Source organism: Akebia trifoliata, chromosome 2 (genome assembly GCF_017979445.1).
Source record: "Akebia trifoliata isolate Shusen 1 chromosome 2, ASM1797944v1, whole genome shotgun sequence".
Taxonomy (NCBI): Eukaryota; Viridiplantae; Streptophyta; class Magnoliopsida; order Ranunculales; family Lardizabalaceae; genus Akebia; species Akebia trifoliata.
The window spans coordinates 18,883,902-18,908,990 of record NC_141376.1 but is presented as its reverse complement, the minus strand read 5'-3'; the positions used below and the strand labels follow the sequence as shown (position 1 = coordinate 18,908,990).

At 35.5% G+C, this 25,089-nt stretch overlaps 1 protein-coding gene across 2 annotated transcripts in view; it reads right to left on the bottom strand.

The window, feature by feature from the left end:
• Window positions 1-17,792, bottom strand: part of LOC147409866 (BTB/POZ domain protein TNFAIP protein) — a 35,424-nt gene extending 17,632 nt beyond the window's left edge. For both annotated transcript variants that reach the window (XM_086431954.1, XM_086431955.1), the window contains exons 1-3: window positions 17,260-17,792; window positions 5,012-5,109; window positions 4,890-4,935 (exon numbers count right to left, since the gene is read on the bottom strand). In XM_086431954.1, coding sequence (XP_086288080.1) covers window positions 4,890-4,935; window positions 5,012-5,109; window positions 17,260-17,691 — 576 coding nt within the window. In that variant the 5' untranslated portion in view covers window positions 17,692-17,792. The remainder of the gene's footprint in view (window positions 1-4,889; window positions 4,936-5,011; window positions 5,110-17,259) is intronic.
• Window positions 17,793-25,089: the final 7,297 nt, after the last annotated feature.

Here is a 25,089-nt window from a genome sequence, read left to right as displayed (position 1 = left end):
CCAGCAAGTCTAGCCATTTCACTCCATCTATTTTTCCTAATACTCATAGGGAGGTCCGTCGTACTAATGGGTCCGTTGCACCTATACATAACAAGGGTACCATCCCTTAGCATCCGGTATTTCTCTTGACTTTGTGCTCCATGTTCCTCACCTATCTCTTAATCTTTTGTCTGTAAGTAGTATTATTAAATCTCTAAATTGCTTAGTGACCTTTTTTCCTACTTATTGAATTTTTTAGGACTTGACTTTGAGGAGGATTTTTGGCAAGGGGTATGAGAAGAATAAGCTGTACCTATTTGGATCTCCTCATAATATTATTCCAATCTTTATGCTACTCTCCTCTAGGAGTCATACTTTTTCTTTCTCCATCTTTAGATTTGTGGCATGTTTACTTAGGACATGTTAATTTTCAACACTTATGTTATTTAATTCATACTTTAAAAAATTCTTGTAGTGGGCATAAGTTTCAATGTTATGTGTGTGAACTTTCCAAACACGCACGTACTTCATATATCCCTCACATGCATCGGTTTAATACTATGTTTGATTCAATTCATTCTGATGTATGAAGGCTTTCCCCTATTAATGTTTTTACTGGCATCAATATTATGTTACATTTATAGATGATTATTCTCGTTATACTTGGGTCTATTTGAAGCGATCTCGGTCTGAAATGCTTCCTATTTTTGTGAACTTTCTTAAAGTAATTCAGACCTAATAAAACATCACTATTAAAACCCTTTGGTCTAATAATGGAGGTGAATGTATTTCTTATAGGATTCACTCTTACCTTCATGAGCATGGTATACTCCATCAATTGACCTGTCCCTATACTCTTAAGCAGAATGGGGTGGCGAAATGCAAAAATTGCCACCTTATGAACATTGTCTGTTGCCTTCTTCGAGGTATGCATGTTCCTAAGTTATATTAGAACATAGTGGTCCTCACTACGACATCTTAACCGTGTTCTGAGTCACACCTCAGGGGGACAGGTGTCTCTTCATGTTCTTCGTCGTGATAGCACCCTCTTTCCGATTACACCTAGAGTTTTTGCACTTACTTTGTTCAGGACCACACCTCTCATCGTACGAAATTAAATGACAAAGTCATTCGATGTGTTTTCTTGAGCTACTCATCTATGTCAAAGGGATAATGGTATTCTGATCATGTTTCTCATTATGTCATACATTATATGGATGTCACTTTTTTTTAAATGTACCCTACTTTTGTACATCTTCTTTGCAGGATTCTTCTTCTACTCCTATAGCGTTGCCTACCCCGATCTTCTCTCCATCTTCGTCAACACTTCAGGTTTACTCTCATCGCCCTCGCCCTTCTCCAACCTTACCAACCTCCTCCTTAGACTTAAGTATATTCTCTCCTACCCCTGCTCTTATCTCTTATATTCCTGACTCTCACTTACCTATTGCACTTTGCAAAGGTAAGCGGAGATGTGTTACTAATCATCCTATCGTCCAGTTTGTTTCCTATCAGGAACTCTCTCCTTATCAGGCCAACCTTACTGCCATTGCCTCTATTCGAGTTCTCAGGTCTATTTCAAAGGCTTTACGAGATCCTCAGTGGATTGTAGTCATAACTGTTGAGATGAATGCTTTGTAGAAGAATCATACTTGAGAGCTTGTTCCCCTTCCCTCTGAGGGGCGGACTGTTGGTTGTAAATAAGTTTTCATTATAAAATATCTCGTGAATGGCACTGTTGATCAATACAAGGCTCGTCTAGTTGCTAAGGAATTTACGTAGACTCCAAGAAAAGATTTTGGTGCTACATTTGCTCCTGTAACTAAATTTTCTACTGTTTGTCTCCTTATATCTTTAGTTGCATGTCACTCATGGCCTCTTCACTAACTCGATGTGAAGAATGATTTTCTGAATAGTGATTTGTATGCACCCCCCTCCAGGGTTTTGTCTTCAAGGGGAGTATTCTGGGCAGGTATGCCGCTTTCTCAAATCTCTATATGACTTGAAGTAATCTCCACGGGCCTTATTTCATCACTTTTTTTAAATCATTTTATCTATGGAATTTGTCAGATGCCACTCAAATCATGCATGCTTTGTTCATCAAGGATTGGATGGTCATTGCGCTATTGTTCTAGTTTATGTGGATGATATTATCTTGATTAAAGATGATGTCCAATGGATTGACAAGGTAAAGATAATATTGGGTCGTGCTTTTGAAGTTAAGGACTCGGACCCCCTTAAGTGCTTTGTAATAATAGAAGTGGCTCGCTCTCACCGTGGTATTTCGCTATCTTAGCACAAATACATATTGGATCTTCTAAAGAACACTGGTATATTTGGTTGCCATCTTGCTTCCTCCCCTATGGATCAGAATCATCGCCTTCAAACCGAATCTGGTTATCTTTTATCTGATCCTTCTTATCAGAGACTCGTAAGTCGTCTGATTTATTTGACTAATACTAAATCAAATTTGACTTTTGCGATTAGTGTGGTCAGTCAATTCATGCATGTTCCGCGCACTTCTCATCTTGACACCGTTTATCTTATTTTTCGCTACTTGAAGTTGTGTCTTAGTCTTGAGTTGCTCTACTCGTCCACTATTCAACCTCACTTGTCTTGTTTTATTGATGCTGATTATACTATTTCTATTACAGATAAGAGACTTACCTCTGATTTCTGTATTTTCCATAACGGTAACCAGATCTCATGGAAAAGGAAGAAACAGAGTGTGTTTTCCCATTCTTCTGCTGAAATTGAGTATCGTGCTATGGCATTTGGCACATGTGAGCTTATTTGACTTCGATCTTTGTTGATGGAGTTGGGATTTCCTGTCTCTGATTCCGCCACATTATTTTGTGTTAACAAATCTACTATCATGCTTGCTTCTGATTCTGTTCTTCACAAAAAAAACCAAGTATATAGAGGTTGATGTTCACTTTCTCAGGGAGAAAGTTCGATCTAGTGCCCTTCAGACAGTATTTGTATCTTCTTCAGATTAACTTGCCGACATGCTTACAAAGTCTGTTGGTCCTTCTGTCACTAACTCTCATCTTGTCAATCTGGGCTTAGTTGATATATTTGCCCCAACTTGAGGGGAAGTATTGGAAATAATGTAATTTATTAGTTTTCTATTATATCAATGTAAGTGCATTTATGTCCATTCACACTTCAATTAATATAAATATCTGCCAAGCTCTCATTATGAGACTTGATAATTTTTCTTTTACAATTCTTCTCATACAAGGTTAATAACCCATATTTGGAAGCAAATGTTGAAATCAACTACGATATCAAATAGTCTAAAAATAAGTGGTTATTATTTGTGCAACAATTATGTAAGATGGCCAAATTGGTTAATGTTGAGCATCGCAATTGAGAAGGTGGTGAGATGAGCTAAAGCAGGCACGCTAATTGAATATGTCAACCCATTGCATCAATCTCACATATTCAAATAGGCAAAAGAGAGGCCACCAATACCGACACTAATGAGGAAATAAATCGAGAGGAACTTCGTGCAACCAAGAATCACAAACCTTGCTACCAATTTCAATGTTCCACAGATAACACATGTAGCAAAAGCGGCTATGAAAATGTTTGAAATGCAGATGTACATAATATAGCCACAGTAAAAGAGTTGGACCTTCATTGCAAAAGAAGTCTACGACATTTGAGTGTGAAATTGCATTTAGAGACCGTGTGTTCGATCATAGAGATACTTGAGCCCATCCCTCATGTTTTTATGGTGACATTTGGTAACCGAATGTTTACAATGAGTTACGTACACAAAGGGGAGTGACATGCAAAGCAAAAGATATCAGGTATTGCATCGAAATCTTTTTAAAATACATAACATCAAATAACTTGATTGTGGGTCCCACACCCAATAGGATAGTTCAGGTCAGTAATTGAGCTGCAAAAGATGTCGAGAAACTATGTATAGATAGTAGGTAATTAAGTCAAATGCATCAAAACAGTCTCTAATTTCAATTTTGTGCCCTTTCTTTCGAAAATAATACTTGGCATATGGATAGTAGGCATCTTTCAAGTTTGTAATAGAGGTTGAAATAGTTTCAGGAGTGGCTTTGAGACCTAAAAAGTGGTAGACTTGTTATTATGAACATCATTGTACAAATAAATAACTAACACCATCTATGTGAACTTTGGGCTTGCATTGAAGGTCCCAAGCCTAAATGAAGGACAAGGGTTTAACTCACTTGGATCCAAATTAACAAGAATCTTGTGGGGAGCATAGGATATATGATGTAGGTCAACCTAGATTTTACTAATTCTAGGTCTATTTTACTATAGGAAGATTGGAGGAAAGACTTATTAGGTAGTGACGAAGAAGAAAGAAAAATTAAGGAAAGGGTAATAAGCCCAAAAGGTTTTATTTTTCAGTGTGAAAAAAGTTTCAAAAGGCCAATTAGTAATATTTAAAGAGTAATTATGAAATTTTGCAATAGGATTAAAATTAATTGGGGTAGGTTGAATAAGATTGTGAATTGGGCTGTGGATTGCAAATCTGAGCCTTGAAGGAGTTTGGATAGATTTTATATAATACATGGATAGGTTTGGGTAGTTTCTTGTGACCAAGAAGAATTTGACGGGCTGTTTTACGGGTTCAAAACAGAAAATAAGAGAGAGAGAGAGAGAGAGAGAAGAAGAAGAAGAAGAAGAAGAGTAAGGAGAAGATGATTATAGGTTTGTGTTGGAATCACACTAGTGATTTTATGGAATCACCAAGTTGAATGGCCCAACCTTCAAGCCATAAGAGACAAAAATCACAAAATGTCAAATCTAAATACCAAAAAAATGCATCAATAGGTATTTCCATGACACAAGTTTTACAAGCAACTCATATTTATAACATATCTATGACCAAAAACTAAAAGTAAAACTAATAGACATACAGCTGACCATCCATCAATATTTGTGCTCTTCAAGATCTGAACAGGCCTGCAGGAATAAATGTATCAATTATAAGCAACTTCCAGAAAATAGCTGTTGAAGAAGCAAAGCAAATATCACCTACGTATCAACTGGGCACAGAAGCATACACTCGTCCCCTCGAGAACTTCTGAACACTCTTCTTATTATGCACTCTAGTGGCAAATTATTTGTCGAGTCAACCTGTCAATACATTCTTTAGCAACTTCAAATTGATAAAACATGACAGTCAACAACAAAGGACAATAAAATGTGTGAGTGTGATGTATATATACATAGGGGAGCATTCCAAGGCCCTAAAAAGAGAAACATTTTTCAACATACTGGTTAGAAGTTTTGGAATGGGCTGATTTTTTGTGAGGATGATCTCTATGGCGAGGAGATCATCCTCAAAAAACAGCAAACCATTCTGAAACTTCTAACCTTAGTTTACAAGTTGAAGAATCGTGGGCCGTCAATTATTTGTAAATCACTTTTGATGGGGTTAGAAGTTTCAGAATGGACTGATTTCTTATGAGGATGATCTCCTCCTCATAGAGATTCTCCTCACAAAAAATCAGCCCATTCTGAAACTTCTAGCCCATATATCGAAAAATGTTTGGCTCTCTTTAAGGCCTCCGAACGCTTCTCATATACATATGGGGTCTCGTTCGGCAACCAACATTAGGGAGCCAAGGCCTTTGTCCTATATGGGTTAGAAGTTTCGAAATGGGCTGATTTTTGTGAGGATGGTCTCTATTGTGAGGAGATTATCCTCACAAAAGATCAGCCCAATCTAAAACTTCTAACCCCGTCAAAAGTAGTTTAGAATTGTGGACCATCGATTTTTTACATCTAATTTGTAAACCACTTTTGATAGGGTCAGAACTTTTAGATTGGACCAAGGCCTTTTCATGCTTCAACCGACTATAAGTCTTGGCGATCCGTGCAGGTGGTTTCGTTTCTTTGATCTTGACCAAAGAAGGGATTTTTCTACAGGTTTGGGAAGGTAGCAGGATCCACAAATTATGAACACAAACCAAGATCATTGGGGCATCACGGTTCATGAAGGTACAGGAAAGTTTTGAAGGGTAAGTTGGTCCTTCAAAAGTTTTCGCAGAAGGAAAAAGGTTTTGGGGTCTAGGAAGTACAAAATCTCAGGTGGAGGAAACTCTAACTGATTGGATCATAGAACATATCATGGATATGGGTCTATCTGCTGGCTTAGAGCTGGAGGGACAAGAGGGGGAGACAGGGCTCCGGATCGAGGTGGTGCTAAAGAAACGTGAAGAAATTGCCTCTAGTTTTGAAAAAGTTCTCGAGGTTGGGTCACCAGTTGGAGAGGATGAGGGTTCCATTGGAGAGGTGGAAAGAATCATCACATTAGAAGCGACCCTAGAAGTTGGTCCCCAGAATTGTGTAGCGTTAATCAAGGAGGTCGGTACAATAGTAAAAGTGAAGAACTTGAAAGGTAGACTAACGAAGGAGGTTTAGGAGCTTCAGAAATTTGCTTCAAAGATTCCATTGAGTCCATCGTTGATGCTACGAAGCGGGAGAATGTTACAGGTGAATGACGAAGTTTAAAGTCATCTCATGAAATGTGTGAGGTTTGAATGACAGAACAAAGCGGGTGTCAATAAGAGCAATTATACAAGCACATAAACCTCGCATTATTACCCTACAGGAAACAAAGTTGAACCGGGTGGATGCTTCGTAGTAAAGGATCTTTGGGGAACTAAAAACAAAGGATGGAAGTATCTACTACCAACAATTGGCACAGTAGGTGGTGTGCTTGTTGCCTAGGATAAAAACATGGTAGAGGTGACAGATTTACTAGTTGGTGTTTTTTTCTGTTTCAATTCATTGTAATTGTGTGAGTAATGAACATTCTTGGGTTTTCTCGGGTGTGTACGGCCTCTCAAAGTCTTGGTAACGTAGGCAATTTTGGGAGGAGCTTAACGATGTTGGGAATTTTTGGGATTAGCCTTGGTGTCTAGGAGAAGCAAGGAGGTTCTAGGATTACTCACAGCATGAGATGTTTTGGGGATTTTGTTGGTTGCAATGATTTGCTGAACATTCCTCTACAAGGGCGTAGCTTTACCTGGTCAAATCACCGAGTAAATTCGATCCTCAATCAGCTGGACAGGTTCCCGGTCTCTTCCAAGTGGGAAGAGTTAGTTGGGTTTATTCTACAAGAAGTTTAGCCAAACTCAATATCATATCACTGTCCAGTTCTTCTAGAAGTTGGTGCTTTTAGAAGGGGTCCCATTCCTTTCAGGTTCGAGTTAATGTGGTTGAAGTACCCAAACTTTAAGGAAGTGGTAGAAAATGGATGGAGTGAGTCTACGTTTGAAGGAAGACCTGGGAATGTGTTTCGAAAGTTGAAAGCTCTAAAGATTGTCCTTGGTCATTGGAATAAGGAAGTTTTTGGTAGAGTGGATGTGCAGGTAAAGGAGTCCTTGAAGATCATTGAGGATCTAGATAAAAAAGAGGAGCTTACTCCGTTATCTAGTAAAGACAGGATCTTGAGAAACAATATGAGGGCAAAGTTCTAGAGATTAGCAATATTGGAGGAAATAAATTGGAAGAAGAAGTCACGGATTAGATGGTTGAAGGAAGGGGATGGAAACACGAAGTATTTTCATCGGATAGCCAATGCCCGAAGTAGAACCAACCACATTCCCAGGATTAAAATAAATGGGGAGTGGATGGTGGGAGAGGAGGATGTAGCCAAGGGGATTGTAGACTTCTTCTCTTGTCTATACACAAACAGCCATCATAATAAGCCAAGGCCGCATCGTATTATGTTTGATAGAATATCCGTTGATCAGTTTAGATGGTTCGAAAGACCATTTGATGAGGAAAAGGTGTGGAATACCATTGCAAGTTTGAGCAATGACAAGGCATCAGGGACAGACGATTTTCCCATTGAATTTTTTAAGGCTTGTTGGGAGATCATAAGGAAGAGTTTCATGCTAGTAGTGGATGATTTTTAAAGGGAGGCTTTCTTGGACTTCGGATCAAATTGTTTGTTTATAGCTTTGATTTTGAAAGTGTTTGGGACCGAAGATATCAAAGACTTGAGTCCTATTAGTTTGGTGAATACTTCTTATAAAATCATTTCTAACTTGTTGGCCAATAGAATGAAAAGTGTTTTACCTCTTTTGATCGCATTCAATCAGGGCGCGTTTGTAAAAAGGCGTCAGATTTTAGATGGGGCTTGTTGCAAATGAATGTATAGATTCAAGATTGAAGGCTGGGAAGGTGGGTGTGGTGTGCAAAGTGGATCTAGAGAAGGCGTATGATCATGTTAATTGGGGCTTCCCGGAGTATCTTTTGGGCAGAACAGGCTTTGGAGAGAAGTGGATCCAAAGATGTATTTCCTCGGCTTCCTTTTCGATTTTAGTAAATGGGTTGCTGGAAGGTTTCTTCAAGAGTTCCAAGGGGGCTAAGACAAGGAGATCCGCTATTGCCTTTTCTTTTCATCATCGTGGAGGAGGCTCTTGGTCGAATGATAAAGAAAGGGGTGACAAATGGAGACATTAGTGGGTTTTCAATTGGGGGCAATGGGCCTATAGTCTCACAACTTCAATTTGCAGATGACACCCTAGTGTTTCTCGATGCCTTGATGGAGCAAACTAGGAGACTTGGTGGGTTGATTTGTTGTTTTAAAGCTACTTCGAGGATTTTGGTGAATAAGTGAAAAAGTAAGGTGTTTGGGGTTGGTAGGGTTCCAAATCTAGCTCTTCTAACGGCCTCATTGGGGTGGAAGGTAGATAGTTCCCACGACATACTTAAGGCTCCCTTTAGGCGCTCCCTACAAGTGCATGGCAATGTGAGATCCGGTATTGGAAAGGGTGAACAAGAAGTTAGCATCGTAGCAGGCTAACTATCTATCGAAGGGGAGAAAAGTAACTTTGATTAAGAGTGTTCTTTCGTTCATTCCTGTGTACTTTCTTTCGTTATTCCAAATACCTAGAAGAGTTGAGTTGAAGTTAGATAAGTTGATTCATGATTTCCTGTGGCATGATAAAGAGGGGAGACACAAGCATCATTCGGTGAATTGGAGGTGTGTGACTATGACAAAGAGTAAGGGAGGGCTTGGAATCAAAAAATTGGGTTTGGTGAATTCAACGTTGTTGGGAAAATGGATATGGAGATTTGGGGTGGAGGTGGATAGCTTATGGAGGCACATTATTGCTACGAAGTTCGGGGTCGATCTGTCTTGGTGGAAAGTGGCAAGGCAAGGGCGGCCTATGGTTGTGGTGTATGGAAAGCTATTATGAAGGTGAGTCCGATGTTTAAAGTGCAGATGAAATTCAAAGTAGCAAAAAGAGAATGGGTAAGGTTTTGGGAGAACAGCCAGTGTGGTCATGGGCCTCTCATGGACAAGTTTCCGTTATTGTATTTGTTTTCCACTAAGAAGGGTCAAACAACATCTAGTTTCAGATGTGGAGTAGATTGTTCGTTGTCTAGGAACTTTGGGTTTCATAGGGCTATTAACGATTGGGAAGTAGAGGAGGTGTGTAGGTTAATTATTAGCACTGACTCACATCACTTTGATGCGGAGAGAGAGGATGTACGTATTTGGAGGGATAGTAAGGATGGTTTGTTCTAAGTTAACTCTTTCTATCGATCTCTTCTTAGTGATGACTCACCCTTGTTTTTGGAGGCTGCACTTTGGGAGCCTAGAGTTTCCTCCATGGTGGGCTTCTTCATTTGGGCTGCAGCATTGGGCAGAATTCAGACGGTGGACTGTCTGAGGCGTAGGGGATTTTGTGGGCCAAATTGTTGTATGATGTGCTTAAGGGATGCGACGTTGACTGATCAGCTCTTATTACATTGTAGTGTGGCTCAGTAGATCTGATCTCACATTCTTGAGTTGTTTGGAGTCTAGAATCTCTGTTCAGGTTTTATTCGAATCTTGGCTAGTAGTTGGGTGATCTTTCCCTGGAGTGAAGAGGGTGCTTTGGAGTATTACCCACTTTGCAATTTGTTGGGGCTTGTGGAAGGAGGGCAATTCTAGGATCTTTGACAATAAGTCCTCATCTGTTACCGATCTTATTTTGCCAGTCGTTGGTATGTTATTTTTCTGGTCTAAAACGTATAAGGAATTTAAAGGGGTTGTATTTGAGGACTTTGTACAGAGTTGGGAGGGCGTTTGTAGTATTGCGAGAGATTAACTTTGTGTATGCGTTGCTTGCTTGGTTGGCCACCTCGGCCGACCTTGCTCTCCCTTGCTTAATAAAATTTTGCTTATCAAAAAAAAAAATTCATACAAGTAATTATTGTTGTAAATAACTCGTTACAAAATTAACATCTAATCTTCTCCCAATCATCCAAATACTCCCAAAATGAAGACCTTAATCGTGACATTCTATAACAAAAATTGTATTTTTAATTGCTCTTTGTAAATAAATAAAATCAAACATAATTTAACAAAAGAAAATGACATTTAATTATTGATCCAAGATTTGGCATCAAGTTATAAATCAGCAAATCATAGTACAAATTAAAATAAATGAACACAAAGACTAAAAATAGAATCATGAAAGCAAATAAACAATTATCAATTATCAGCAAATAAGCAATTATCATCAACCCCATCATCAAGTAAATAAAAAAATGATTTTTGAATGCTACATTGCTAATTAATCAAACCGAAACAAGCATTGATTATTGTTAAATACATGCAAATCTTCAACTTATTCAACCAAAAACTCATTCTTCTATTATTGAGATTTGAAGGTTGAAGAAAATATAATATTGAGATTGAAGGGCAAAAGATTGACCCCCAGACAAGACAGCTTTTCAAATCGGATACGTTATGATTAGCCTCGAAAAAATGTGATTTAATGATCACGTCCGACAAAATTGAACACGGTTCTCGAGACAACAATGAAATCCTTCATTGTCTCAAAAGGGGGTAGTTGTATAGCGTATTACAAGAAATTAATCCAAACCCTACACTGGCCAATAACTAGTGTGGCCTTTATGACCAAGCCGAGGTGGAACTCAGACTAATCAAAACTAAGGTAACTCAAGTCATCAATGTTCCTACCCAGTTGAGGGTGCTCAAGCAGTGCCCTTTTGTCAAAATGAGAGGAGTACATTGTGAGGATGACTAAGCCAACGAAATTGTGATTCTTATATGGGTTGACTCATTTGAGCAATCATTTCCTTATTTAATTGCATTCTTTTTTATAATATCCATTTACAACTAACTTCGAAGACCATGGGAGGGGATATACCCATATATCGTGAATCATGGATAGGGGATTGCATGGAAGATAACAGTTATAGAAGGAAGGAAGCCTGTAAATAAGAGGAGGATCTTTGCCAGGTATCACACCGCTGCCCCCAGCTAGGAGAAAGTAGAAGGTATCCCAATGGTTTAAAATCTCGTTTCGATTTAGTTTTTCGATTTTTTCAAAAATAGAATCATCACGACACATTCCTAAAACATTCGATACCCGTTAATTTAACACTTCAAAATATTCGTTTATAGAAAATTGTGGTCAAGGGGTATCTAATCAATTTGGAAACACTAAGTATCTCAAATATTTACCAACATATAGGGTTTTATTTAAATAACCCAGAAGAGACCTACGTCAAGGGCATGTCTTCCCTTTAAAACAATAGTTTCTTCAGAAAATTAAGAGAGAAAAAACGAAGAGGAAATAAAAAAGTAACTCCAAGTCTCAAACGTTGACACGATTCCAGTGTAACTCCAGTGATCTCACCTAACCACCCAGGTACCTCTCTACCCCCTTCTTTGCAACTCCTATGCCCTAAAATTCTCTCTCTTCTTTTTCTCTCTCTCCCCCCCCCCCCTTAATTTCAATCTTCTACTTTGATTTCTAAGAGAAATCACTGAAATATTTAATATTTTTATTTTCATTTAAGAACCTCTACACTCCATATGTCATCTATTGGAAAATTTGGAAGAAAGGAAAGATAGTGTGTTAAAGGGTAAAGAAGACATTCTTCGTAATATCATTAACATTAAAGCTAGAATAGTCAAGTGGTGTAAGGGGACATTAATAAGGGATCTTGTAGTTAGGTGGGATTTAAGTATCAATAAAGGATCTAAAGATTTTTTGCTTGTGGTTAGTTGCTTGTGGTGCCTAGGTAGGTCACTTCGGCCTCTGTGCGTGTGTAAGAGAGAAAGAGTTTTTGTGAGAATGGAATGGATTGGAGATTACCCTCCCCTTCTTCTTTTAATAATTATAGTTCATGTTATAGTCTTAGACCAGTGAATTTGTTAAAAAAGGAACCATGTGTGAATCTCTGTTTTTACAAAGATTTTGATGTAGGGCGAAGAACAATCTTCCAACTAGTTCGTTCATTCTCAAAAGAATACCACACTATTGGGCATCAAAACTTGTTGATTCACAAAGAACACCAAGTAATTGAAAAAAGAAAGAGAAAAATATTTAGAAAACATAAATTTTTATGAATTCAAGGTTGGTGGAGCTACAATCTTATTTATAAAAAAAAGTCTTATACCTAAAAGAACATGAAAAATAGCCAAAATAAAAAAATATATTTATTAAAAATAGTAAAAACAACTTAGTAATGGAAATAGATACTACTTGAGCTTAGAAATAAGAGATAATCGACGGTGCACAGTTCTGACTTCTATAACTAAAGTTATTAACAAAACAATTTTTTTCTAAAATAGCAAAAAACGTCTAAAAGGTAGGGTAAACAAAGGAATCAGGACTAAAAATAGACAATTCATAGCTTTCTATGGATCTTAAAGATCTCGACGTTTTCATTCAAGAATAGATCTTTTCAAATTATTCTGAATCTATCGCTCCTCCAGATCCGTAGTCCCACTTGAGCTTGTTGCAATGCATCATTCTCCCCAGGTTGAAAGAAACTCGTCCTTGAGTTCAAGACGTCATTGTTTGAAGCATATGGTCCAATTGGTTTTAAGAACAATTTGTTGTACTCAACAATTGGACAACAATCTAGAGGCCATTCGGGCAATGGTTCGTCGGGATATACACCGATGAACTCATCTAATAGGATTTTGACCATAATTGGGACAAAATCAAAAGCTATCTCCTCTCGACATACTAAAGTCAAACCAAGGCACAATGTAACAAAAGAATCAGTGAACTTTGCAAATGTAGGAAGATTGGAATCCTTACTGAATTTAGACCCAAGGTCGTTGTAATGTTTATAAAAAAAAAAAAAAAAAAAAAAGATGTTGACTAAGTCAACTAAAGTTGACTCAAGTCAAGTCAACTAATGTTGACTCAAGTCAAGTCAAGTCAATTATTGTTGACTAGTCAAACAACTTTGACTAAGTCAAATTGACTAAGATATTTTTAAGAAATTCTAAAAGAATTAGAATTTTGTAATATCTAGATATTTAAAATATCTAGATATTTTTTTAAAATATCAAATAAAGATATTAGCTGATTTTTTAGTTGTTTCATTTTCTTTACACAAAGAAAGAAGAGAAAAGAAAGAAAGAAAGAAGAGAAAGAAAGAAGAGAAAGAAAGAAAAGAAAGAAAAAAAGGAAAGGAAAAGAAATAAGGTAGGCCCTTGCAACTAATTATAATAGTTTTAGTAAAAATATATATGTATAATGCTGATTTTATAGTTGTAAAAATTGGATTTGTTTTGTTTTTAAAAATAATTTTGATTTAGAAATTTTAAAGTTAAAATTGTTTTGTAAATTTTTTTAACAACATGCATATTATTTATACATATTTATATTAGTGTTTTTATGATTTTAACGCATGCTAGTATTTGGTATTTTGTTTAAAAGGAATTCTTACATGTTTGAAATTGATTTATACATGTTTTATACGTAAATATACATGCTAAAAACAAAATACAGCAACTATGAAAGTTGCTGTTATTTTTGTATTAAATTGACACCATGATTGTTGGATAGAATATAAAAAAAAATTGTTGCTTTATACGTACGTTATACGTGTTTATACGTACGTTATACATATTTATACGTATGAAATATAAAATACAGCAACTATAAAAGTTGTTGTTTTTATATAATATATTACTATGTTTACTTTAGTTTCATGCTAAAAAAATATTTGTTAATTTATACGTATTTTATAAGTACTTAATACGTATTTTATACGTATTTTGGTACTTGTCAAAAAGAAAATACAGCAACTATATAAGTTGCTGTTTTTTTTTTATACAATACATATTTTGTTCACATTTTTATAAACATACATGATTTTTGAATAAGTTAAACTGGTGGACAGTTTACTTTAATCATTTTAGTGATGGATTTCCAAGAAATGTTTCTAATTAAAAGTTGGGTAGAAAAGTAATTTATTAAAATAAATATGAGAACGAGTTCTCAATTGAATGTCGTGCTTTTAAAATATCCAGTTAGTGAGATGCTTCGGCGTATGCCGTATAAGACACGAAAAGGAGAGAAAATATGAAGTGATGCTTCAGTCATAGACTGTGTAAGACACGAATGAGTGAAATGCTTCGACTAAGGGTCGTATAAGACACGAAAGAAAGAAAAAGAAAAGAGAGATAAGACTGTACATTTAAGAGTGGACTGGGTATTTAAAACACGTGTATGTTTTATTTTTCATTACGTTTTGAAAAGAAAATAAATACTTATATGTAGTATTTTAGTGATTTATTAAAGAGATTGTGAAAACCTATAAAGAATAACATGTTGTGATATTTCCGGAATGACGTGTTATTCTAGGATAACAGTTGCGTTGTTTGAGTTCTTATGTATTATGGGATGCATAAGAACACAACATCACAACAGGAATCCGGGAGTTTCTTTTCGATCTTTAATAGAGAACAAGATGTAGATAGTTGTATGATTGATAGAGAATATCGAGGATCACATGCACGCCAGATTGGCATAGATGAAGATGGCTAGTTAATGATCATTAATAGTCTAGAGTAGTCAAGAAAGAATGACCTACTTGATTTGGCCCGTTTCTTAAGGCTTTGGTCAACGGCCAACCTGAGCCGGAAAACAGTTACCCAAATTATGGCAGAGGCTGGCCATAGAATCAGGAACTAACGGTGGGGTTCCACACTGGTGAAGTATTGGAATAATCGTATTTTGACTGAGATGTTCACATCAATCGTGACCCTCAACTCTCTATTATAGTACTCTATTATTTGATGTTATATTATGAACAATTGTTTTCTTCAGATTTTTAAGTATTTTAATTTCCTACTAAGTTTTATGACATCGGTGTTCAATTATTTTTAATTGTGTTGAATATCAAATATGCATGATTTATGAATTCTTAGAATGTTTAAACTGCATATAGGATGCTGTTATTTAGAATTGTAAGATTCCCCTATTGGGTAACTCCCCTGTTACTCACCCCTACAACATCACAAATTTCAGGCGCACCTGGTTTAGGTGATCCTTCCGAGGAGGCTCAGTGCCAGGGCCTTATAGATGATCAGTCCAAGCTTCCAGGAGTGGAGCATGGGTATTACTAGTAATAAGTCTTAAACTAGAGTTAGGTTTAAGTATTTAGCTATCGTTTTTGGTTATGTAATTATGAACATCATACTATGACATTACTGTTTTATGTATATATGTCAAGTATTTCTGATGTTTGAGGATACGTGTCTGTTCTGTTGAGCAATGATCAGGTATGACATATAGTTATATTATTTGTCATTTAAGTTTATGTATTGATTATCATGACATGGGTTTTATATCATGCCTCGGGATTCAACTTGGGAATCATGGGGATTCGGGTTGAGTTTTTGGGGCGTGACAGTCACCATTACCTTTATCGAACCAAGAGTGTGTGGAAAGATGTGGATGAATTTGAGCACTTACTTACAATTTGAAAAATATTTTATTTGAAAGAACATATCTTAAGCTTCCATTGTCGATCACCATATCGCAAACTAATTCTCTGTCTATCGTGCATGTTGTGAAGCAAACCATCATTAGATTAGCATTTGAATGTAAAGAAGCTTGTCGTGGTGCAAGAACATCTTCCACATATTCGTAAACAACTTCTTATTCCTCAACTACATCATCTTATTCATCATACATAGGATCAAAGTGAAAAACACCTTCTGCACTACATGATTTACTATATCTGAAGTAGGTTTTGATCGTAAAAAACGAACCAACGGACTTCTCCAATTCATATACATCTTCTAGTGTAGCATCACGTTGAACCAGTCGTCTTCTCGGAGGCATCTCAACAAGAATACAAGTTATGCGATTGACACAAACTCTGATACCAACAGATGCAGGGTGAAGAACAATCTTCCAATTAGTTTGTTGATTCTCAAAAGAATACTGAACAATTGGGTATCAAAACTTGTTAATTCACACCGAATACCAAGTAATTGGGAAAAAAAAACTCTCTAGAAAACATAATTTTTTATTAATTCAAGGTTGTCTTCGTATTAGAGTTATAATCTTATTTATAGAAAGAAGTCTTATTCCTAAAAGAACACAAAAATAGCCTAAATAGAAAAAATACTAAAAGTGGTAAAAACAACGTAGGAATGGAAATAGATACTACTTGACCTTAGAAATAAGAGAGAATCGATGGTGCACAATTTTGACTTCTATAATTAAAGTTATTAACAAAACGAAACTTTCCTAAAATAGCAAAAACGTTTAAAAGGTAGGGTAAACGAAGGAATCAAGACTAAAAACGGAAAGTCCATAGCTTTCTATGGATCTTAAAGATCTTGACATTTTCATTTAAGAATAGGTCTCCTTGAATTATTATGAATTCATCGCTCGTGCAAATCCGTGGTCCCACTGGGGCTTGTTGCACTGCATCAGATTCTGCCGTGCAAACATCTATTTTCCTAGAGATTCTGATTTTTTACTTGTGACTTTTTTATAGAGATTTTTTCCCTGTGAATCTATATTTTTGTATTTTTTTAATTCTTTATTTAGGTTCTCAGTCCAAAACAAACCGATACAAATTGAAACATTGACTGATCGATATATTCTTGCATGTTTCGTCTCAATAAGCGGAAATTTCGAAATGTTTCGTATGAAATTTTAAACCATGCATACAGTAACATAAAGCATATTCCCCTTTCACAACTCCATTTTTTCAGGTACCCCAAATCAGATTCTTTTCAATGAAGTTGTTCGATACTGCTATAAAAATCCTACAATTTCTTTTGTGTGTAATCCCAATTTCCTTTCTTTTTTTCATTTTTAGCGCGTACCTGCAGAAGTTGTTCATTTTTGCAAGTAACCCAATTTCTTTTTTTGGCACTTTCAGGCTTACAATGTAGTAATTTACATATTTTAAAAAAAAAAAACAAAATGAAATTTTAACAAACACAAAGCAGGCAGTAGTAGAGACAGAGAGAAGTCTTACAATGGTGGCAATTCGCTTAGAAGAAGCCATGAGGACCTTCCCATGCGTATCGAGCACGAAGCCAGCTGGAGGTTTCGGTAGTGGAGAAGGTTGGTAAGACAGGGAATGAGTGATTGAACTGTTAGACTCGTCCTCCATATCCTTTGTGGTGACACTCTTAGAAGAAGAACCCTTTTTCTTCGGCGTTTGCCGCTTTTTTACCGATTCGCTTTGTTGCTTACCTGCTCGGCACAAGGGGATTCGGGACCTAAAATTGTTGCTGGTATTACAGTAGAATGAGATTGATAATGGGATTAGGGTCTTGATTGAAGAAGAAGAGAGACACGTTAGTTTGATTTTAGAAGAAGTATGATGTTTAGTTGGAAGAAAATGAGAAGGATTGAGCAGCCATGGCTGAGCAGAGTAGTAGTACGAGACAGCTAAAAATGCCATATCTTGCAAATTCACGAAGTGGAGTGGGTTTGCTCTGCTTAATACTGTTTGACGAAATGATTTTGCTGGAACGTTCCGCTGTAGTCAGATATTTGTCTGATGTAGACATGGTTTTTAAACTCGTCCGACACCGAGACATATCGCCCGAGTTAACTAGGTATCACAGCCTAACGAGACCAACTCACAATGAGTCATGAGACGACCGTGTATCGTGAGATATACGAGTCATCTTGGACGATATTTTTGCAAAACTCAGACGATATGAATGAGATGTTACAGATTTTACGTTAACTCACGAGACAAACAAGTTGTATCGGACAAGATTTTCAAAATCTCGTCTGAGTTAACTGAGTTTTATCGAATATTTTTGAAATTAGTGATGGACCAATTATGCACATTGAATCAATACTATAAAATTGTAGGCCATTTTCCTAAATCGCAAATATAGGATGCTTCTCAACTGTTAATTACTGATGTAATCGGATACTTAGGGTCATAAATTACTATGATTCCCTCAATAGTAAGGCAATCAATGGGTCCAAAATCCGATCTATTCAAATTGGATAATTTTAGATCTCGATTGAAGATTTGGGTTCTGAAAATAGTTTGGCTGTCAATGGATCCAAAATCCAATTTGTGCCTATTAGATAACTTCATACATGGATTAAAGATTTGGGTTCCAATAAAAATTAGATCCAATAAGAATTTGATGCAATAACCTATCAGATGGAATATGGATCAATCGTGTCCCTATCCGATAAAATGTGAGAAAGTAGGTCAATTGTGTTACATAATTGTGAAGTTTCTTTGTATTTTATTTTTTGGAATGTTGCTTCTTTGTATTTTATATGTCAAATCATACTTATAATATGATGAAAATCAATTGAAACATATTTGGATCATATTGAGATCGAATAAAAACCAATTCTAATAAGGGTCGATCCAATTTTTATAATACCGATTTTTATCGAATTGAAATTAGGGTTTTAATTGATATTTTTAATGGTAAGTTTGATGCTCTTTAAATATTGTGATTTGAAAACAAGTTTAGTGCACTTATGCAATGAAAATGAAACAACGTAACAATGTAAATATTTAATTTATTTATTTTGATATGTATATTATGAATTTTTGTTTTAATTTTATTATTATTATTTTTTTTGGTTCATTTTTTTAATAGGAATCGATTTTGAATTTTTCAGATTTTTACAGATTTTTTAAATGGTTAAAAACCATTGTTTCAATGTCGAATGAGAGGACTCAACTCGACAAGACGTATCGTCCGAGTCAACTCGGTATCAGAGGTGAACGAGACGATACGGAATACCGAGTTAAAAAACCATGGATGTAGACCATGGTTATCTCGTCTTTTTCATGGAAGATACAACCGAGTGGTCTTAAAACACGTTTTGATGACTCGTCTCGCCCATGAACGAGACAGAGTCGTCTTGGACGAGTTTTTTTATTCATTTGAGTTGTCTCATTCAACAATGAGAAAAATGAATGGCAATTTTAAATCTCATCCGATACGTTTGACTTGTTTATCCGTCTCGTTAATGGTCGATACTGAGATATACGAACGAGTCAGCTCAGTCTTGGACAAGATGGCTCATTCGACGGAAAGCAAGATGTCTCACTCGGGATTGTGAACAAAATTGATAGACACGGCATCTCATGTCTGTAGAATCTCATAGGATAGTTATCCCGTGTCTGCAAAATCTTGCAAGATGGTTATCTTGTTCGAGATAAATTGACTTGTCAAAGACAATTTGGTCTCATCCATAGAAAAGACAAGATTTCATGTCAAACCATGATTTGAAACCATGCTTGGATGAGATATAAATCATTTAATTCGGTTTTCAATTATTCATTCAAATATATTTATATAAAAATAATTTTAAAAAATTATAAAATAAGGTGGAATAGAAGATGTATAGTCATAAAATCATGTTTTGTTTAGGTAATAAACATTTCAAATTTAACAAAATAATTATTTAAATTAAAAAGTGCAAATGACCATTTCATGAGTAGAATATGAAGAAAATTCAATTTCAGATAAATGTTCATTTTAATTCTCAAAACGTGAACAACAAGATCGTAAGTTTTTCAAGTAACGATCTCGTAGGTTTAAAGTGACAATCTTGCTGATATTTTTATTCTGAAGTGACTATCTCATTAAAAGTTGAGTTAGGCGCTTTAACCATTCAGCCATGGATAAGTAACAGCGATCATCGTCAATCATAAATAACCAAATTCCAATTGAAATGAAATCCTTAAGAGGAATCAATGAAGCAGAAATCAATGACATGACATCAATTCAAATCCTAGATCTTCTAATTGAGAGAGATCAAGAATTCTCACTATTTCTTAGATTCATGGACCAAATTCAACTCAATGGGATCTTTCACTCACATTGTTTTTATATAGTGCATTTGACTTACAGAATTAGTGTTGGAACTATGCATACTTTTGGCCAATGCGAGGTGTACAAGCAAGAAAAGAAAAATTGGAAGATCGAGAAGAATTGGAAGTGAGAAGGATTGGAAGAACAATACCACATCACACAAACAGAGAAATGTGGAAGAGAAAACACAGAAAATGAGGTTGTTCGCTTGGATAACAGATGCTCATTCGCAATGTACACACATAGCGAATGGTAGAGGCATTTTTCAATTTCTCTATAGGGTCTTTTTAATAAATTCATTTACTACTGTAACCAACTCCCTATGAGTTTATAAATAGAGGAGTTTTGTAGAAGAAGAAAAAGGACTTTGAATGGAATTCAAAAGGAAATCTTTGTCAAAATTGTGGCTCATTCATCTTTATTCTTAGATTTCTAGTAATAATTTGGTAAGAAGCTTCACTCTATTTCTCTTGTATAATTTATTTATGTAAATTAACGGATTTAAAGCCATTGGAACTGAATTAAATAGCTTTTCTTGATCTTTTGCACAATGAGATCAAAGCCACCTAATTATTTGTGAGGGTGGATCTTGAATCCACCATCCTTGTAATGGGAACAAGGGTGTGAACTAAGGCCGAATTTTATCTCTTTACCTCTTGAATTGGTAGCATTGAGATGTCCCTAAAGCAAACAAGTAATACCCCAAAGTTGGAGCATTTCCCCAACTAGAAAGAGGATCAAGAAATCCCCCAAGTTGATCTTAATCTTTGTGAAAAAAATGGTAGAACAAAATCATGCTTTCATTGAGCCCCTTGGTTGCGGTTGTGATTTTCTTTTTTTCATCTTTTTTTGACTATTTTTCTTTATTTATTTTTGTTCATTTTCTTGTTGAAAACCTTGTTTTTTTCTCATTGGCTGATTTTTTTTCACGCATAACCATTTTGGGGCCCACAATTGCGACTTGTAACAAATATATGTTACAAGCAAATGCTTGTTTACTTTCTTAGTGTACTTCGGTTCACTTCCCTCTTTATCCCTTCCGCTACTCGCTTTGACGCATCTAGTGATTGCCCATTAGATATGTGCATTCAAAAGTCCTTTTCATCCCCTATTCCCCATCTTTTCATTAGTTTTTACTTATCTTGTGCTCTCATTTTCATTGGCTGGTTGGAAGTAGTATCCCACATTTTTCTTCCAAAAAATTATATTGCATTGGTGATATCTCATTTTTTCCTTGCTATACTCGTCAACATTTGGGACTTTGGCTTGGTATCATTTCTTAATGTTGTATTTTTTTTCTTTTCTCATAAAGTGTTATGCTACCCAATTTTTTCGCACATTTTGGTTTATTTTATTCCTTTCTTTCCACCCATATCCTATTATCATTTCTATTATGTATGTAGACACCCTGTTTTGCCTAAGTTGAACCCCTAAAGCACCAAATTTTTTTTGAGAAGGGCTTGACCTAAGGTATTTCAAGAAGGCTTTAGAGACCCTCATTATTATACCCACAAGGCCCAAGGGCCATTTTCAAATTGAGATTCTAAGCTTAGCCGTGGACGACCCTTGGCCAGTCCATTTTTTGGCTTGGCCGAACTTCACATATGGCCAAGGTAATATTTGCACAGCATGAAGTTGACCCACAAGTAGAAAGATATTTTGCCAAGTATGGTGCCACCTTCCGCTAAATATAATTTTGATAAGACCATGGCTCACCCAAAGCCAATTCTATTGGATAGCTACAAACCCATGTGAGCTCGAATTTTCTTAAGGAAAATGACCCCCTAATCCATCTCCTTGATGACTTTTCCCCCAAGAATTCCTTCATTTTATATTTTTATCCTGTCATTAGCCCTATAATAATTCCCCCATGTTGGTCTTCTAGTAATTCACTTATTCTTTTAATAAAGACCCTTGGTCAATAATTGGTTTCCACATTAGTGGAATTACTACCCTAACTGTAGACATGGAATTTTCGTTTATCTCTACTTGGATTTGAAGTCGTTGCCATTCTTTTTTAGGATAGGGTGTGAATGGGCACCCGAAAGATAGTTTTAAAATTTTGTTTTTATTTGTAGTGACTCTCGTATGGATAAGGATATTGGTATACCTAAGATCTAGGTAAGGGGGTCCACTTTAGGAAATAGGAAAGGTGTTAGGCACCTTATTCCCTCCACCATGGGTGGTAATCTATGTATTGGCCATTTTTTATTTTTTGAAAAAATTTAAAAGAGAAAGTTTATGAAAATAAAGCTTGAACCCTCAATCTTTGAGAGATTTTATTTTGGGCCAAGATCATGGGTGTCACCTTATTAAGAGAGGGACCCCATGGTGACTAGATCTATCATGTCCCAAAATCCCAACACGAATTCCTATGATTCATCAGTCAGAATATCAATGTGTAAGGTAACCAATCACACAACCTGATAGAACATTCACAAACAATGATACTTATGGAAAAGAAAATATATGCAGCAAAACAAACATTGGAGTAATATCTAAACAAAAGTCTAGAGTAAACGAAAACAACAATCAAACACTAATATCATCAAAATTCTCAATCTCATTATACATTAGATTTCAAAAATTTCTAAACTAACATAGTTCTTATCTACAAGCAAAAATGGTTAGGATCCTCTATTAATCCTCAAAGACACAACGGTGGCAAGACTTCAATCTGGTCCTCCTTAGAAACCTCATAAAAGGACTCCTCAAAGAACGACTCTTCAATAGCTGAACAATCTGAAAGGTGAAGGATAGAGTAAGTAACAAGAGAATGTTACTCAATAGGATGAATATCGTTCTAACAACGAGTCATACATGCACGAGTAATCATCTGAACAGTTAAATAAAGTAAGTTTTTCATAGTGTAATTATAAGATAAATGTCCAAGTATACTCAATAGATAGTTATCGTAATTACAATCTATCATTTAAAATAACATATGCATCTTTCAAATAAAAACATCTATCAAACATTATAAAATAAGGAAAAGATACATAATAAGAACACAACGGAGTAGTCGATAAGAAAGTAGAGGAATACGTCGATATAACCTCCTCAACTATGGTAATTCATTACTCTAAACTTTCAATCTTACTTGAAATTCCATTATTATAATCTGATTTTGTGGTCGGTCTAGTATACCATAGTTGTATAACTATTTATCTGGCTCAGACTGGCTATTGACCAAGAACCTAATATTGAGTTTTACTAACGGTGAGGTCGACCGTTTGATGACTACAGACTAACAGTGATCACTAACTAACCCAGGAGAGCCCTCACGTTGAAGCCTATCAAGAGGCAATGCATGTTAACCCCGCCTACCTCTACATTATATAGAGACCTCCTTTACACGCAACGTTCCCTACGATTTAAGTAGGAAAAATTCTCGGATCTCATAAGCTGTAATATGTTCTAAGGTATCCCCTACTACTGAAGAGCATATGACATCTGGTGCTATCCTAGATTGACTCGTCGCTTTTGGATACACAGCAACACGTTACTTTTTATAGATTTTTTATGAAACTTTTCTGATAAATAAAATAGTTTATTTTTATATATTATATACTAATTTCTTTGTATCAAAAATATAAACAAGATTTATTAGTGCTCTCTAGTGACAATCATCTGTCATTTTCATTTATCAATCATCCTATCCATTTATCTATCTATCACGTTTTACGTGGTATGGCCACTACGTATAACTAGAGGCACTGTCCAAATAATTAGTTGAGAACATACGTTCTCTCTACCAATCATAAATCAATCATCTAACTTCCTACATATTTATCAAAATATCTTCATAGAGTATCAACCAATTTCATTCGATGGTTTTGGATGAGTAAAAAGGCTTGGAAAATGTATTAAAATCGTAAGACGTAAAAATTGAAAATCTGTAAAAGTTTGACTAAGTGTTAAAAATATGATTTTTCAAAGTTGTCGAAATTGAAAAGCCTTCGACAACATGAGAAACACCATAAAAATTTTATTACTTAATTTAAAGGAACGCTTAAGATATCTAATGAGTGTCTCAAAACACTTAATTATACGCACATTTTTTGGATATTTATCTTGATTTTTGTCCCTATTTCTCCATATTAAGGTACTATTCATTATAAGCCTCAAAGCACCATGTTGTATGTTAATTAGGCTTAATTATATATAAATAAATTTATTTACTAAATAAATCTAATTACGTGTGTTTCTTATGCAGAAAATCAATAATTTGAAATCAAAATCTCAAGGTAAAAGTATTTGGGCCCACTTTGGAATGCCCTAATCTTTAACTCATATTCTCCTCTTTTGTCTTTTTGTGCAAAGAAATGAGGAGGTTACTTTTAGACTCTTTTACACACATTTTTCTCTATAAATAGAGCCTCAATCTGTAGAGAAAGGGCCCCTCTTGATTCTTTTATCCAAGACTCCTTTAATTTAAGATTCTTAGCCTATTCTCTTATTTTTTGTATTTTTATCTTTTAGTTATTTTCTTTTTGGCTAAATACTCATGTAAGAAGTAGAAGAAGAAGATTTTGTAAGTTTCTCCATGAAATGAAGAAAAGTTCTTTCATCTCTTATCTTTCGTCTCTTGCAATGATATTAGGTTAAGTTCCCCTCCGTTGGAGAGTGGAAAAGCCTAGAGCAAGTTTTTGTGTTGTTTCTAGTTTTATGCATTTCTTTTATTAAAATGCTTATGAGTTCTCTTTAAGATTTCTTGCACCTTTTATTATTAATATAGATACTCTATGCTTAGATAAGATCAAGATGAAATATGCTTAAACTAATATTGGCAGTAGGAAGTTTTTAAAGAATTCTACTTTGTTTATGTACATTCATTTGATTTAATTTGTAAAACTTTTCGATCTAAAGAGCTAACACCAAGCCCTTACGATTGAGTTATAAAAATGCTAGAGATTAGGAATTGCTTATCAACATGTTATAGGTAGATCCACCTCCAATGGTGCTTTAATTTCATAAGTTTACTTCCTTTTAAC